This window comes from Odocoileus virginianus, chromosome 2, assembly GCF_023699985.2.
Source record: "Odocoileus virginianus isolate 20LAN1187 ecotype Illinois chromosome 2, Ovbor_1.2, whole genome shotgun sequence".
Taxonomy (NCBI): domain Eukaryota; kingdom Metazoa; phylum Chordata; class Mammalia; order Artiodactyla; family Cervidae; genus Odocoileus; species Odocoileus virginianus.
This window is the reverse complement of record NC_069675.1, coordinates 91,495,311-91,514,004: the sequence shown is the minus strand read 5'-3', so window position 1 is coordinate 91,514,004 and position 18,694 is coordinate 91,495,311. Positions and strand designations below refer to the sequence as shown.

Genomic DNA, 18,694 nt, shown 5'->3' with positions numbered 1-18,694 from the left:
AAAAGCATTTTCTATAACCTCAAAACAGCACGAAACTTAGGCCCCGCGAGAATCACCTGGAGGAGTTGAAATTTTAGCTCTCTGAAAGAGATTCAGGGGCTTTGCTTCTTGTTGCTATTATTGCATTCTGATATCTTATAAAATTACCTTTGGGCATGGCAGAAACAAAACGCTTTCTCCACCAAGGTCTGTTCCTGTCTGATTTCTCATCATCGCTATCTTTGCGTTCTTCAGTCTGTAGAAAAAGTTTGATGTTTTATTTGTAGGTGGACAGCAGGATAAATTACTATGAAAAGGATTTTAGTTAGTCTGTGAAATACAAAAACCACTCATTTGTCTTCAGAGCAAAAATGTTCTTATTGTGGTACAGGCAGCTTCTGGAACACAGATGTATACCTTTCAAGCACTAGACTGATTGATTACTTGAGGGTAGGCATTATCTCACTACTGTTGGTAAGCCAAAAGGGTAATAGAGTCCAGTATAGAGTAGGCACTCAATAAACACTCATAAGGGATGACTAAATGCAATGCAGATGAAATCTAGAGATTTGGAGAGACGGTAGCAGTAGTATTAATAATAAAACTAAGTATGTGTGTGCCAAACACTGAATGAAGAACATGTTATTACCTCATTTAAACTTCACAGTAGCCTGTGGGTGCTAAGTGGCTTCAGTCATGTCTGACTCTTTGCAACCCCATGGACTATAGCCTACAAGGCTCCTCTGTCTATGGGACTCTCCAAGCAAGAATCCTGGAGTGGGTTGCCATACCCTCTTCCAGGGTATCTTCCCGACCCAGGGATTGAACTTGGGTCTCCTGCATTGCAGGCAGATTCTTCACCGCCTGAGCTACCAGAGCAGCAAAAGCGCTTAACAATAATATTTATAGTCTTAGGAGATAAATATTATTACTAAGCCCTCTTTATAGATGAGAAATAAGAGGCTAAAAAAGGTTACCTCCCCACCTACCCCAAAGTTATATAGACTGGATGTGGCACAGTGGCTCAAAGCTAGATGTGACCAATTGCAAAGCTGATGCTTTGATCATCAATTTGAGTTATCGTTAAGACTACATGTCAAAAGGCAGGGACTATACAATTCCTTTACTAATCTATGATATGACCTTAGACAAATCATTTTATTTTTGTTTTTCCATCTACAAAATTGGAAATAAAAATACCTTCTCTGAGGGCCTCCATGTCAAAGGGATCTCAGAACCTAAGAAGGGAAATGAGGGCACCCAGGGAGGGTTCAGTGGTGTGGGTGGGATATTCACTACACACAGGGAGACTCATCAATTAAGTATCTACATGAAGAATCACGAAAGCAGGCTTTTCACTGCTGGAGAAGGGAACTGCAAACACAGAATGAGGGACATGAATTCTGCTGTTTTTGAACTGGAAATGCTTCTCTACGTAGAAAGATAGAGAAATATGCCCTGGAGCATCAGGTTGGCACCTGAGTCTCACAAGGCTGGGGGAGGGAGGCTCTGTGTGTCTCATTCTAACTTTTTATAACTCTGTGAGTGTTGGAAAATTAAAAATAATAACTTATTGGATAAGAAAAAAAAAGTAGTTCCTCTATCCATCTCTGAAGAAAACTGTGAAGTTTAAATGAGATACAAAATCGCTTAGAGAAAAATTTAAAGTATCATAAAAATGCAAGATACATTACTACAAAACCAAAGTAGAGGTTTTTTTTTTTTTAATGGGTTAAGGTGCTGGACATACCAGACTGACAAACCACCTTTAGACATGAACACTGTCCCTCCTTCACCCTAGATTTATATATTCCACATTAACTTCAGGTATCAAGAGAACAAGGCAGATGGAACACTAACTGTAGCTGACCGTAACGAGCAAGGTCTTCTGCACGGCCTGTGTCCCGTACCTCTCCTCTGGAGGAGTCCTTACTCGGGGATGAAGATGAAGAGTGAGGCGCAGCCGCCAAAGAAGTAGCACCAATGGCTGCGGCTGGAGGGAGTTCCCGCTCTTCATTCCCTGGGCGTCGGTTCCAGCTGGGGTCGCTCATCGGGCGCCGGACAGAAGACACGACGTCAGAGCTCCTGCTGCGAACTAATCTCTCAGGGTACGAGTGCCTTTGTTTAAACGCCTCCATCTCAGCTGGAGTCAGGATATGGGAACCGAAGGTAGGCAACCTGGCCTCGTTTCCTCCCACAGCTCCTTCCAGGATCGGCGGGTCTGGGGGTGGGTGCGATGGCCTGGCATAGTGAACCTTGGGCCTTACCACAGCAGAAGCTCCCCCTGCAACACAGGAAAAAACATTCTCAGCTGAGACACAACTGATCCCAAAAGGCACGAACAAAGGGGTTGTAGTCTTGCTCTTCTGGCTGTGATAAAACAGGGGTCAGAAAGTCCACCTGACTACTTTACCTTCGTGCGAAGACAATGGATCAAACATGGCAAGCAGAGACTCTGACTGAGACGGAGGAGAGGTCAGCTGGTGGGCACCTGAAAGAGATGAGCAGACGGTGTGACCAAGTCAGAAGTCATGACTCAGAGGCAGTTTCCACACAGCGAAAATGGCTCTCTCTTCCACAGTCTTCCTTTTTGACCAATTAGAACTTGAGGGCATACCAGAAAAAACAGAATCTAATAAACAGTATATTCAGATTACATCATATTCATTTTAGGTTTTTATCTACATACGTGGATTTTAATTATGTTTAAGTGGTCCAGTATCCACATGCCTATTACTTTTAATGGCCAAATTATATTACGGTTACTGCAAAGAGCAGAGCCAGAAGATGAAAATCATCAAAACTTTCAGAATGCTCTAAGTTTCCTGACTCCACTTTGCCTTCACCTATAAAAAGAGACAATACTACCTACAGAAGGAGCATAAATTAAAAGTTGTAAAACCTGAAATACACTATTGTTCTCAGCAAAAGAGAACTCAAAGCAAAAGTGAGTCAAGCTACGTTATACCACAAAACAAACTTGAACAAGTATGTTATTTTAAAGCTACAGAGTAAAAGATGATTCCTCTGAGCATGAGTGCTCAGTCATGTCTGACTCTTTGCGACCCCATGGACTGTAGCCCACCAGGATTCTCTGTCCATGGAATTTTCCAGGCAAGAATACTGGAGCAGGTTGCCATTTCCTAGTCTAGAGGATCTCACCAACCCAGGGATCGAACCCATGTCTCTTGCATATCCTGCATTGGCAGGCAGATTCTTTACACCTGTGCCACCCGGGAAGCCCCCTCTAAACATATGTCTAAACAATCAAAATGAGAGAATATTAAAACAGATAAGTAAGCAGAGACTAAAACTCACAAATATATAAAAGAAACTGTTGCTCTGAGTCTGAGTTCTTTTTTGATAATGAATGATAGTATGATTTTTCCATTTGATTTTCCTTTTGTCCTGTCTTATAATTACTTTCCTTTATAAAAATTACAGAAATAGTTTATCATTAGGAAAGATATCTTAGAATGATCAGTTCTCAAGATTTTGGTCTTAGGTCATGTAAAACAGGCTTAATTTCTTTAAATTATTTTTTTTATATTTTGGCTGCGACAAAATATAATATATATATAAAATATATAAAATATATCCCACATGCTCCCACAGAGCATGTGGGATCAGTTCTCCAACCAGGTTCCATCCACGTACCTGACAAAGTGTGGTGTCTTAACCACTGGGCTGCCAGGACAGTCCCTTAAAATTTCCTGACCCTAAAACCTTACTTATATATAAGGTTATATATATCTAATATAACTAATATAAGATATATAACAAGATATATCTTACATACCTAATATAAGGTTGGTTATATCTAATGATAGTTAACCATACTAGCAATTAAAACTGAAAAGAATATATAGATAAAAATTTTTAACTTTTAATAAGCTTTATATTAAAATGTTATATATATTAATTTACTTGAATACACTCATTAAATGGTAACAAAAATAACCCTTTTAGGTGAAAAGTAACTATATTTTCCAAAATAAAAAGCCAGAAGAGTGACAATTTTACATTTTTGCAAATTCCTTCAATGTATGACTTCACAGAACACAGCTAACTTCTCATACCTGCTTCTGCTTTCCATCTGCTGCACTGTGCTATTGTGGTTGAAGTATACAAAGAAAAGCTGATCTCACAAAGATATGCAAGTAGAAAGGAGATAATATTTCAACAGCCTTTTCAGGAAACTGTGGATATTACTCTTCAATACTATACCAAACCTTGGCAGTAGTATCTATTTTTTAAAGGTTAGCTACAATTTGGAAGCTGAAATCAGACCAACAAACTCTTTTGTACTGTTACAGTAAAATTCAAATGGTCTGTCTTGCACTTTTAAGGAATCTTTTACCCAAGAAGGATTTTGTAACATCATGTGTTGATCATCTGGAAAATATTGGTTCAACTAGATAAATGCAGATCTTCCAAATGTTGACACCATTCATAACATCCAGAAAAAATGATGCTCTCAATATCACCACCAATCTCACCAGAAAAGTTTTTAAATAGCAGTAATCTGTCATGCTCATGGAGGTAGACTGATTTCTATCTGAAAGCCTAAATTTTATCACCGGCAACAAACTCTACCCTGTCAGTTGTTTTCCTTGAAATAACAGGCTCATTTTGTTAATTTTCAAGAAATGTCTGCCAAATACCCAAGTACCAATAACTACAGCTTGTCATTCTTTCAAGTAAAAATGATGTTTCATGAAAAAACAAACAAGGGAAAAAAGAAAAAAAAACCAGCTACTTCAGCTCATAACTCAATCATATAAGCTTTTCCTTAGACCTGTCATATTTCAGAATGCAGCAGAAATACATTAAGGATACTTCCTATGTCTTCAGAATATTAGACAGATGTGTACTCAAGGGTTGAGATATAGAATTAAATAATTTTTACTGCTTTATCAAACACATTCATAAGTAAAACTTTTATTTTTTTTAACTCTGAGAAAAGAATACAGTGACTGGTAGCCTGGCCTGGTGCTGCTGTCCTGCTTTGTGCTAAAGGCCTTGGCAAATTTACCCATCTTTGCTTGTGCACTATCGGTGCAACATCAGTACGGCACAAAGGACAATAACCTTTTATTATAGGAAACAGTTATGACCTCATACCTCCCCAGCCCCTTGAGAGGTCGTAAGGGCCCTCAGTCGGGCCATGGACACTACACTTTGAAAACTGCTGGTTTAGAACAGTGGTTCTCAACTGGGGCTTACTGAGCCACCAAAGTGATCATTTGGCAATGATTTCTGGTTGTTCCCTGATAGCCCAGTTGGTAAAGAAGTTGCCTGCAATGCAGGAGACCCCGGTTCAATTCCTGGGTTAGGAAGATCTGCCGGAGAAGGGATAGGCTACCCACTCCAGTATTCTTGGGCTTCCCTTGTGGATCAGCTGGTAAAGAATCCGCTTGAAATGAGGGAGACCTGGGTTTGATTCCTGGGTTGGGAAGATCCCCTGGAGAAGGGAAAGGCTACCCACTCCAGTATTCTAGCCTGGAGAATTGCATGGACTGTATAGTCCATAGGGTCACAGAGAGTTGGACACGACTGAGAGACTTTCACTTTTGGTTGTCATGACTGCACAAGAAGGGGATGGTATGCTTCCAACAGAGGTCAGAGATGCTGCTAAACATCCTACAGTGCATAGGACAGGCCCCCACAACAAAGAATTACCTGACCCAAAATGTTCATCGTGTTGAGGATAAGAAACCTTGGTTTAGAATAAACAAAAATGTAAAATAAAAGTATTTCAAAATCCAGTACCCAAATTCTGTAAAGCAATTACCCTTCGATTAAAAAATAAATTCGAAAAACCATTACACAGTATATAAAATCACTACTTACTAGCACTCTGGTACTTCTTCCCAGTGCTTTCTTTAGGATAGGTTCTTTTACATTTTATTATCTTATATATAAAATGCTCTAAGATAAAATTTCCAAGTGATATTATGTTCTAGGTATTTCTCCAAATTATTTCATATTCTTTAAAGCATTTAAAAAACAGCTGTGCAAGTTCTAATAAGTGGTTACATCAAAATTCACTTAGCCATTCTATTTTTCAGTTCTTGGGCTGTTTTAAGTTTTCTGCCAATATAAATATTATGAAGAATATCTTGGTGCATAAGACTTTCTCCATACATCAATTGTTTCCTTATGACTGATTCCTACAGTGGATTAACTGAATGAAATTTAGTATGTGAACCTTATTTTAAGGCCTTATACACATAATGCCCCAAAGATGTATAACAATTGATATCACTGTCAGCAATGTGTTAAGGTTGACAGTTTCAGTCATGGATATGATCATTTCTATTAATAAAAGTCATTCTCATTTCCCCTTCTTACCATGGGTGACTTCATCCATGTCTGGACTAGTGACAGAATCTTTACCCCCAAAATCAGAGCTGCACTCAGATCTCAGGTCTTCAATCTTATTGGGAATATCCTCAGAGGTTGCACTTATGCCTTCAGGAAAAAAAAAAATATATATATATATGGCAAAAAAATAAACAGCAAGAACAACAAAATAACCACACAAAAAGTATATGAAGTTTGGAGAAATGTATACAGTCTCACATTTTTTGTGTTTCAGTTCTTTACAAGGAAGCTGTTTGGTATTATATCCTTTCTTATACTATTGCTTAAATATATTTACCTTGATTTGTACAACATAATCAGAATTACCACACAACAGCTAAATACAGTAGCAGAGGCTATCAAGAACAGATAGAGGGAACACACACAGACCGTCTATCAACTACTCTGACAGGCTCTATAAAGGCACATATTAACTTCTCATAGATGTCAGGTCCCGCAGAAATAACTGTTTCCTGGGACTTACTCAGATCTTAGACAAAATATTTATCTTTGCTATTGACTTTATAGAGGGGGACATGGGAACACATCTTCAACTCCTTATTCCTTAAAACAAGACAGACATACCCGACACAACACTGAGGCCTGGAGTGCTGGGGCGGGAACTGACCTCCCTGACATCCGTATCATCAGACGTGCTACCCAGTCCAGAGCAGCTCTCCAGTTCCTGCAGTCGCTCTTCCTGCTTTAGATCTGGGGCCTCTGAGCAGAAGAAGTGAGGTACCACGTTACTGATTCTGCTAGCACATCAGTTTCAGCTTTTGTGACCCAGATGAAGAAAGCTACTGGGGCATGAATGGACTCAGTGCAAACAGACTTCCAAGTCTGGACCAGTTAGCAAAGCCAGTTAGATCAAATGTTAAAAGTCAAGGTTGTGGTTTTTATCCCGATACAGGCCAGTTCACTATGCACAGATGAAAACTCTGCTTCCAGATCACTAATCTCAGAGTATTCTTTCTTCTGGTTAAAAGTAAACTAAACAAAAGGACATAGGCGAGCTTGTCATTAAATCAACCACTTTCTAAAAAATAACTCCTATGGATGCTCGGCAGTGAGCTAATCCTACTGTCTCCTAATGGACAGGTTAGCATGTCTGAATGTGGTATAAGGTTAAAAAACACATACCAAAATCACTTCATATTTTTGAGCCAAGCAAATGAAACAATGTAATTCAGATACACAGTTGCTTATATTTGCATCCTGGTAGTTGATATTTAGTTGAAGACAAGGATTTAAATTCATAAGCAGAAAAAAAGCAGACATGCAATATGTAAGAGAAAGTACAAAATACACCTGGCAGGCTACAGTCCACAGGGCCGCAACAGTCGGACGTGACTGAGCAACTAAACCACCACCACATTTATAACCCTGCACAAAATAATTCTTGGGATTCCAGAGTCTCAATTTCAATGCATTTCAAAACTACATGTGGTATCTTTGGGTTAAATTCTCCAAATCTAAACATGCTTATTACCAGGTATCCAACCACTCAAGGTTCAAACTGTGCTGCTATTCTTCTCTTGCAATAAGTTAGTGGGAGACATTGAACTCAATGTCCCACATAGAATCCTGATAAGTTACTAACAATTGCTTTCAAGATAACTGAACCGAGTCAGAAAGCACCTGCTATCTTAGCCTCTGCCATCCAACGCTACATTTTTTCTTGATGGACAGAAAACATCCTAATTTTCTATTTGCAGTTCTGAGCAAAGTTATTGCCTCATACTTGTCAAACGCATATCTGACAAAAGGTATACTTAATAAATAAATTAGGATGCCTTACATTTAAAACTTCTGTGCAAATAAAAAAGCAAACAATGACAGCATACTAACCTGAGTCACTTGGCAATACCTCTACACTCCAAGCTTCGCTTGTTGTCTCTGATATGGTAGAACCAGTGCAGGGGTCAAGAAGCACTGACCCTGAGCCTGGCAGGCACAGCAAACTGCCTAACATGTTCTCTGCTGCTGCACCTGTACAACCAACGGGGAGCAAAGGGTTAACAGAGATCCTCAGGGAAAGCGCAGTGATAATGGGAAAAGGGCAAACACAAAGCTAACAAAATGTCTCTACTCACAAGGAAAAAGCCAAGGTAAGGGTAATTTCAATCAATAAAACCACTAAAAACACAAATGTCCCACTTGGGTCACAATAACACAAGTTTCTTTTCATCTGTTTCCTACTGTTCACCTTGGTCTCCATTGAGAAAACAACTCATTAGGTCAAGTCATTTCAACTAGCTTTCACTCTTGTTTTTCAGCAAATTTTGTGTGTCCTCAGCACCTCTCTAACAATTACAGTCCTTCGGGGATTAGAAACACGCAGAGACACTTAACCACAGCAAGTTATACTGGCCAAATGCTTTTTTCTGGCACATGAGCCACATATTCAGAGAAATAAAGTATATTTGCAGGGAAATACACATCTCCTTTGTAGCATTCATTCAATTGCAAATATAGCTTATTGCCCAAATACAGCTCACCTACAGGAAAAATATCACTTTGACATATGGAACAAAATAATGCAAAACCAACTGAGAAATCTATTTATACTTCTTAAAAATACAAACAGAAAGGTTAAACATTATTGTACACCTGTGTTAAAAAATAGTCAGGTTTGGAACGCTCTACTACTTCTGATTAAACCTAATAAAACTCTATTTCAGGAGATGAAGAACTTTTGGAAAAAGGTCACTGGCAAAAGTTACCTTTTAAAGATACGTCACAGTTACCAAGGGGAAAAGATGGGGGGCGGGGGTGGATAGATCAAGAGTCTGAGGTTGGCATATGCACACTTCCATATATGGAATATATGGTCATTAGCGACCTAGCGTACAGCACAGGGAACTATGCTCAATGTTCTGTAATAATCTGCATGGGAAAAGAATCTAGAAAAGAGTAGATAGACGTGTATGTGTAACTGAATCACAACTAACACAACACTGTAAATCAACTATACCCTGATACAAAATTTAAAAATTTTTAAATAAAAGAAAGATATGTCATGAAATAATTACAAGTAAAATAATGTCTGGAACATGCCTAAACATAATCACATAATCAGGAGAGGGGATGAAAAGGTGGGAGAAGAGATGAAACAAAACTGGCCAGGTGTGTATGTGTAATTGTTGCATCTGGGTGATGGGTAATGGTGCTCAGTATACTGTTCTCTCCTGTATCTGTTTGAAATGGTCCATGATTTTAAAAGAAAATAAAAATAAAAAGTTAAAAAATTAAAAAAAAAAAAAGAAAATAAAGATGGTGATTACAAGACTGTGTGACTCTTTCAGAAGGGACAGAACACTATCCTTAAAAGGGTAACTTTAACATATGGAAACTGTATCTTGATAAACTTGATACTAGAAAAACAGAAAAAGAGAAAACTGTTTCTTGCTTTAAGCTGAATTAAACCTTCCAGAAGCAAATTCAGGTTTTAGAGAATTTCAATATCATATTACTCTGAAAGGCTTTATGGCTATAACCTGTAAGAATTTTCATTTTAAGGCAAAATGTTTAGTTTCAAAAGAAGAATATGCTAATCATAGACTAATATGTTAATCATAGGCTCTGCAAAACAAGAATTAACAAAGAGATAATTCAAAAGATTGGTTCTTCCTTTTTGTATGGGGAGGAACCCTTAAATGCAGAACAGAGAAAATACTACCTATTTTCAATAAAGAGAAAAAAGAATACACAAATGCCTTGTCATATACAATTATCTCAGTTTCCCAGTTACTGTTAACATACACACCATGTTTGTTAGAGCACACAAGCTCCCTCCCATGAAGGGTGGGTGGATACGAATAACTGAACAGCAATCTTCCAGAGACATTCAGTAGCAGTTACCTGCTATTTCTTGCAAGCGATCTTCATCAATGTTAGGGTCAAAATCACTCCCCAATACATCTGTACTCCACGTCTCACTCACTGTTTCTGATATATCCCTGTCATCCGTGAGTCCCATCATGTCACGGATTTCAAACTTCCGGAGCTTATCATCGAGATTATCCTGCGTAGTAGCTAGCAAAAGCAAAATTAAGCACTTTAAAAATCATAGCATGGAAATGGTAGAGCCCCCATTAAATACATTTGAGCAGGGTACTTCATAACATTATAAAACAACCTATTAATAGCTGGAAGGGACCTATTCTTCTCAGTGGAGGAAGCACCCCAGAATTCCTGACACAGGGTGACTTGCTAGAGCTCCCCTACAACCTCTTCTCTTGCAGATCAACTCTACTTACTAACTCTATTAGATCCTGGAAGCACTTACTGAGCATCTAATACATACAAGGCTCTATGCTGGAGACTGAGGGAAGGCACCAACATGATGAAAGGCCTGTCCCTGTGTTCAGAGGTTCTACAGTCTGGTGGAGAGATGCGAGCTCTAACACAAGGTAGGGTGACATCCAGCTATAACTAAGCTTCGAAGAAGGAGCAATGAGAGCCCAGAGAAGCAATAAATTTCCATTGGGTGGATGAGGGTTGAGGTCACAGCACAAGAAAGTTCTCTCTAGTCAGAACAGAAGTCTCTTCCACCTCGTGGATGGTGGGGGTGGTTTTTTTAGGGGGGGCTATGTCATTTAATTCACTCAGTTTGCAGCATCTCACTTAACCAACCAGGGGCTGAAACTGAGCAAGTGCAGTTAAAGCCCAGAATCCTAACCACTAGGTCACCGAGGAATTCCCCGAGTAGGCCATGTTGAGTGAACTCAGTTCTGTCTTCTGGAATGACACCAAAGTATAATCCTTTCCCCTCAGGACAGTCTTTAAAATATTCACCAATAACTACCTTGTCCTCTCCAACTTTTCTCTTTTCAAGGCCAGCATTTCTCCATTTCTTTGACAGGGTTTCACAAAAAGAATGAATCAACATAGAAGCCTTTCCTCCTCCTCCAAGTACTAAAGTGCTATCTAGCCTTCAAAGCAAAGGACAAGGTCAATGCCACCTTCTCCATTGAATTCCCTAATAACTACAGGGGAGTTGTATCTTACTCGCCTAAAAACAAGTACATACTAAAAAAATTACTTTTGAAATCCCTTAGATTCACTCAAAATGTATGGTATATGTGGTTTCCTATATGCCTGTTTGTGGCTATCTGACAAAGCCGGTTTTCCCTAAGTTTTAGAACATATTGTGTAACTTTGATGTAGAGATGACAAAGACTCTTTCTTTAAGGAACCTTCAGTCAGGCCCCTCTGAACCCTCTTCTGCCTTAGTCTTCACCTTTGCCCCACCCACCCACCCACCCACACACACACACACCCACACACACACACACACACACACACACAAAATCATAGCATGGCTACCATTTTTAAAGTCAACTTTAAAGAACTTTATGTCTTTAAACTCCAAGGTATACATCTGAACACTAACACTCAGCGCACAGTACCAAAACACGGAATTATTCCTTCATGGATGTACTCCCTCCCTCTCTGAACCAAGCTCAACATGTGTGCTCCCCCTTCTGGTCAGTTAACCGGGGCAGCTGATGTTATCAACCGTCTCCCTGTCCTCTACAGTGTGACACTGTTCAAGAACTGGGATATATGCCCCTTCTTAGAATTTGGACCGGCCTGGTAACTTGCTTTGTCCGCAAGGATAAAGAGGAAGTATGCAGTTGTGAGGTTAGGCCTCAAGAGATCTTACAAACATCGGCTCTCTCATCCTTGCTTCTGCCCTGAGGACAAGCTGAAACCAGCTTTTTAGGGGAGGAGGAACCACATGGAACAAAGCAAAGGTCATCCTAGACTAGCCAGCTCCCCACTGACCAACAGATGTCCAGCTAAAATTAGCAGAGCTCCCTACTTGACTACTGGTGATCCAAGATGTATGAGGGCCCAGATTCTATCCCTGGTCAAGGAACTGCATCCCACAAGCTGTAACTAAGAGTTCACAAGCTACAACTAAGGGTCATTCATGCCGCAACCAAGACCTGGCACAGCCAAATAAATAAATATTTTTAAAAAGAATACCAGAATCCCCTAAAAGGTTTGTTAAAGAAGTGATATTCTTTCAACTTCCATCTTAAGCTAATACTATTTTAGGTTTCTGCTTTTTGCAGAAAATTTAATCCTAAATAACATAGTGACTCAATGTATGACAAAAACCACTACAAAATTGTAAAGTAATTAACCTCCAATTAATAAAAATAAATGAAAAAAAAAGTAATTCAAGCCCTTTCAAAAAAAAAAAAAAAATAGTGACAAACTGATTGCCTTACTTTTATTCAACCAACCTGACTGGAAACCCTCTTTTCTTTTTTAAAAAGAGATTAAACCAGGATCTCTAGAAATGAGACGTGGGAAATGCATTTTTTTTTCTTTTTTCCTAACTCCCCAGGTGATTTTTACACCCACTTAAGTCATTGCCTTAAATCCAGCTGAAGGCAATAAACATTCCCATAAAATCCACCAGTGATTTTTAAATGAAAAAAATCCAAAGAACTTTTTCTAAAAGGACAACAGGGATCCATCTGCCTTTCATCCTAACTTCAGTCGTCACCCTACTTGACAGTTCCTGCGGAAGTACTATGATTTCCCAGCTCCTTGACTTGCTTATACTATTAATATTACTTTACAGAGAGTAGCTCCAGTTTCAGCTAATGCCAATGCCAGCCAGGCTTTAAGGCTACTATTTTCTCCCTATAAGCTTTTCCCTACACTTTGAACCACATGTATTTCTTACCCAGAACTGCCAATGCACTTTTATGATAATTTTAATCATTTGTGTACCATTTTCACCCTATTCTAAGTTCCTTGAGCCCTCAGAATTTATCTTAGTACCCCTTAAAATTGTAATACTACAGAATTGAAATACCAAATATTATACAATTCAAGCAATTCACCTTAATTCTTCTATGTAATTTAAGCCTAAAATAATCCACTTAGCAACTAAACATTTTTTTTTTTTTTGGCTGCGCCTTGCAGCTTACAGGATCTGAGTTCCCTGACCAGGGACTGAAGCAGGCCATGACATTGAAAGTGCCAAGTCCTAACAGCTGGGCTGCTAGGGAATTCCAAACTAAACACATCTTTAAGAACTGTAGGAACTATGAATAAATGTCAGTTTAATGGCCAGTATGTAATCAACTGGACACAGCCCACTCACAGGGAAACAATGCTCATTCGTGACCAGGTAAATTCTTTGCTGCTGAGCAACTGAAGTCGACCTCACTTTACCTTGCTCATGCTCTAACAGCTGCAGAGCCTCAACTCCATTGCTCCCAGAAGGTCCTGCTCCAAGCTCTGACACAGACTCCCCCTCCAGGTCCAGTGAGGACACCGAATTAGAACGATTTGAAGGACCTAGAGAGACGTTTATACTGTGAGTGAACTTTACAAGACAGTCATGAGCCGCCATGTAATGTTTCATGCCTTGATAAGAGAATAAAAGACTGATTAAAGTGCTTTTTAATGCTGTTACACTGTAAAAATAAACACACCCTTTAGCCAGAAATGCTTTTAGAAATTTATCCAAGGAACTAATCAAAACTCCATCTAAGGTTTCTTTTTTTTTTCTTTTTTTTTTTTTCATTTATTTTTATTAGTTGGAGGCTAATTACTTTACATCATTACAGTGGTTTTTGTTATACATTGAAATGAATTAGCCATGGGTTTACATGTATTCCCCATCCCAGTCCCCCCTCCCCATCTAAGGTTTCTTGTTGCAAGACTTCTTATAATGTCTAAAAAGTGGAAACAATCTACTTGTGTAATTATAGAAGAAAGTTTAAATATATTATGAGAAATGCCCATTTGAAGTTAAAGAAAGCAGCCATTAAAAACCATGTTATTTAAGAATGCTCAACTACAAAGGGAAATGTTACTGTTACATGGTTAAACCAAAAAAGTTGCAAAACAGCATAAGCCCAATTTTGCTATAAATAAACCAAAATGTTAACTGTTATTAATAGAATGGTAAGGTCACAGATGGTTCAACTTTTTCCCTTCATTTTCTAGAATTAATGTACATTACTTACATTTTTAAAAGTGAGGGGGGGAGGAAAGTTATTACTGTTTATGTTTATCCTAAAATGTTAATCAGAGTGGAGGAGCCAAGATGGCGGAGGAATAGGATGGGGAGACCACTTTCTCCCCTACAAATTCATCGAAAGAACAATTCAACGCAGAGCAAACTTCACAAAACAACTTCTGATCGCTAGCTGAGGACATCAGGCGCCCAGAAAAGCAGCCCATTGTCTTCGAAAGGAGGTAGGACAAAATATAAAAGATAAAAAGAGAGACAAAAGAGCTAGGGACGGAGACCCGTCCCCGGAAGGGAGTCTTAATAGAGGAAGTTTCCAAACACCAGGAAACCCTCACACTGGCGGGTCTGGGGGAAGTTTTCGAATCTCGGAGGGCAACCTAACTGGGAGGAAAAATAAATAAAACCCACAGATTACGTGCCTAAAAGCAACTCCCAGCAGAAAAGTACCCCAGACGCCCGCATCCACCACCAGCAAGTGGGGGCGTAACAGAGAGGAGCGGGCGGCATTGCTGAGGGTAAGGGCCAGGCCTGAGTGACCAGAGGGCAGTCGGAGGGAGCTTTTGTGAGAAACCAATTTAAAACTGTGGGATAGCAAAAGAGAGAGAAAATTAACCGGCTTGAGCACACTGCTGGCCCTTCGCAGAACAAAGGGTCTGAGCAAGTCCAGAGGAGCTAGCCGGCTGCGGACTGACCCAGCCCCACAGGAGGCAGGGGGAAGGGGGGAGCGGAAAGGGGCAAACTCGGCCCCAAAGACAGTATCCCCTACCACACTGCAAACAGGCCTCCAGTTTCTATCCAAAGACTTCCTGAGATTCTGGATGGTCGACATCCGCCGGGAGGGTCGCGGGAGGGTCGCGGCTAAACACAGGGCACACACACCCGACCAGAGCGGGCGGAAACTGAGGCTGGGGCCGCAGAGGGGAGAAGGCGCGCCACACCCGGGGAGAGTGCGCCTGGCTGCCTGAGCTGCTCGGGCCGGGGAAGGCACAAAATGCAGGCGCAACCGAGTCCGCGCTTTTGTGGAGTACCCGAAAACTGGAACCGCACGCAATGCAGGGCATGCTCCATATAGAGCAGCCGGGAGCCTGAGCAGCGTAGACGGGGAAAACAGCGCCCCTCCTCCCCGCAGCGCAACGGAACTAGCGAACCTGAACAAGAGACCACCTCCCCCTACCTGTGTCAGGACGGAAATTAGACACTGAAGAGACCGGCAAACTGAAGCCAAATAAACAAAGGGAACCAGTTCAAGAAGGCACTGGTGCAACAGATTAAAATCCCTGTAGATAACACCGACTACACCAGAAGGGGTCTACAGATATCGAGAAGTGTAAGCTGGAACAAGGAGCTATCTGAAACTGAACCGAACCCACACTGACCACAATAGCTCCAGAGAAATTCTTAGATATATTTTTATCTTTCTTTTTCTCTTTTATTTTCTTTTAAAATTCCCTATTACTCCCCCATTACTCCTTAACTTTTATTTTCATATATTTTTACGATTTTTTTAATTAGGTAAAATTTTTTTTCTTGTTTTTTTTCTTTTTCTCTTATTTTCTTTTAAAGTCCTCTATTACTCCTCTACTACTCCTTAATTTTCATTTTCATTTCACTATAACCTTGCAAAAAAAAAAAAAGCCCTATTTTTAAACCAAACTTCATATATATTTCTAAATTTTTTTTTGTTTGTTTTTAATATTGTATTTGTGAGTCTAACCTTACTCAAGATTTTTAATCTTTGTTTTTCAGTATGTGATATAAATTTTGGACATTTAAGAATCCAATATTCAGTTCCCATTTTTATTCAGTAGTATGTTGATTACTCTCTCCCACTTTTGACTCTCTGTTTTCTACCTCAGAACACCTCTATTTCCTCCTTTCCCCTTCTCTTCCCAATCCAATTCTGTGAATCTTTGTGGGTGTCTGGGCTACAGAGAACACTTTGGGAACAGACAACTGCGTAGATCTTTCTCTCTCCTCTTGAGTCCCCCTTTTTCTCCTCCTGCTCATCTCTATCTCCTCCTCCCTCTCCTCTTCTTCATGTAACTCTGTGAACCTCTCTGGGTGCCCCTCACGGGGGAGAATCTTTTCACCATTAACCTAGAAGTTTTATTATCAGTGCTGTATAGTTGGAGAAGTCTTGAGACTACTGGAAGAATAAAACTGAAATCCAGAGGCAGGAGACTTAAGCCCAAAACCTGAGAATACCAGAAAACTCCTGACTAAACGGAACATTAAGTAATAAGAGACCATCCAAAAGCCTCCATACCTACACTGAAACCAACCACCACCCAAGAGCCACTAAGTTTCAGAGCAAGACATACCACGCAAATTCTCCAGCAACACAGGAACATAGCCCTGAGCGTCAACTTACAGGCTGCCCAAAGTCACACCTAACACATAGACCCATCTCAAAACTCATTACTGGACACCCCATTGCACTCCAGAGAGAAGAAAGCCAGTTCTACACACCAGAACACCGACGCAAGCTTCCCTAACCAGGAAACCTTGACAAGCCAATCGTCCAACCCCACCCACTGGGTGAAGCCTCCACAATAAAACGGAACCACAGACCTCCAGAATACAGAAAGCCCACTCCAGACACAGCAATCTAAACAAGATGAAAAGGCAGAGAAATACCCAACAGTAAAGGAACATGAAAAATGCCCACCAAGTCAAACAAAAGAGGAGGAGATAGGGAATCTACCTGAAAAAGAATTTAGAATAATGATAATAAAAATGATCCAAAATCCTGAAAACAAAATGGAGTTACAGATAAATGGCCTGGAGACAAAGATTGAGAAGATGAAAGAAATGTTTAATAAAGACCTAGAAGAAATAAAGAGTCAATTGAATAATGCAATAAATGAGATCAAAAACACTCTGGAGGGAACCAAGAGTAGAATAACAGAGACAGAAGATAGGATAAGTGAGGTAGAAGATAAAATGGTGGAAATAAATGAAGCAGACAGGAAAAAAGAAAAAAGAATCAAAAGAAATGAGGACAACCTCAGGGACCTCTGGGACAATGTGAAACGCCCCAACATTCGAATCATAGGAGTCCCAGAAGAAGATGACAAAAAGAAAGTCCATGAAAAAATACTCGAGGAGATAATAGCTGAAAACTTCCCTAAAATGGGGAAGGAAATAGCCACCCAAGTCCAAGAAACCCAGTGAGTCCCAAACAGGATAAACCCAAGGCGAAACACCCCAAGACACATATTAATCAAATTAACAAAGATCAAACACAAAGAGCAAATATTAAAAGCAGCAAGGGAGAAACAACAAATAACACACAAAGGGATTCCCATAAGGATAACAGCTGATCTATCAATAGAAACCCTTCAGGCCAGAAGGGAATGGCAGGACATACTTAAAGTAATGAAAGAGAATAACCTACAACCTAGATTACTCTACCCAGCAAGGATCTCATTCAGATATGAAGGAGAACTCAAAAGCTTTACAGACAAGCAAAAGCTGAGAGAATTCAGCACCACCAAACCAGCTCTTCAACAAATACTAAAGGATCTTCTCTAGACAGGAAACACAGAAAGGTGGTATAAACGTGAACCCCAAACAACAAAATAAATGGCAACGGGACCATACCTATCAATAATTACCTTAAATGTAAATGGGTTGAATGCCCTAACCAAAAGACAAAGGCTGGCTGAATGGATACAAAAGCAAGACCCCTATATATGCTGTCTACAAGAGACCCACCTCAAAACAAGGGACACATACAGACTAAAAGTGAAGGGCTGGAAAAAAATATTCCACGCAAATGGAGACCAAAAGAAAGCAAGAGTCACAATACTCATATCAGATAAAATAGACTTTCAAATAAAGGCTGTGAAAAGAGACAAAGAAGGACACTACATAATGATCAAAGGATCAATCCAAGAAGAAGATATAACAATTATAAATATATATGCACCCAACATAGGAGCACTGCATTATGTAAGGCAAACGCTAATGAGTATGAAAGAGGAAATTAACAGTAACACAATAATAGTGGGAGACTTTAATACCCCACTCACAACTATGGATAGATCAGCTAAACAGAAAATTAACAAGGAAACACAAACTTTAAATGACACAATGGAGCAGCTAGACCTAATGGATATCTATAGGACATTTCACCCCAAAACAATCTACTTCACCTTTTTCTCAAGTGCACACAGAACCTTCTCCAGAATAGATCACATCCTGGGCCATATAATCTAGTCTTGGTAAATTAAAAAAAATTGAAATCATTCCAGTCATCTTTTCTGACCACAGTACAGTAAGATTAGATCTCAATTACAGGAAAAAAAATTGTTAAAAATTCAAACATATGGAGGC

The 18,694-nt window shown here is 39.7% G+C and overlaps 1 protein-coding gene across 5 annotated transcripts in view; it reads right to left on the bottom strand.

Moving 5' to 3' along the window:
• Positions 1-18,694, bottom strand: part of GAPVD1 (GTPase activating protein and VPS9 domains 1) — a 67,842-nt gene that overhangs the window by 15,897 nt on the left and 33,251 nt on the right. For 4 of the 5 annotated variants that reach the window (XM_020874396.2, XM_020874401.2, XM_020874378.2 and 1 more), the window contains exons 9-16: positions 13,549-13,674; positions 10,210-10,383; positions 8,197-8,337; positions 6,931-7,065; positions 6,334-6,453; positions 2,393-2,470; positions 1,890-2,263; positions 148-235 (exon numbers count right to left, since the gene is read on the bottom strand). In XM_020874396.2, the coding sequence (XP_020730055.2) occupies positions 148-235; positions 1,890-2,263; positions 2,393-2,470; positions 6,334-6,453; positions 6,931-7,065; positions 8,197-8,337; positions 10,210-10,383; positions 13,549-13,674 (1,236 nt within the window). Of the gene's footprint in view, positions 1-147; positions 236-1,889; positions 2,264-2,392; positions 2,471-6,333; positions 6,454-6,930; positions 7,066-8,196; positions 8,338-10,209; positions 10,384-13,548; positions 13,675-18,694 lie in introns of those variants that run through there. The other variant, XM_070452930.1, reaches the window with a different exon arrangement.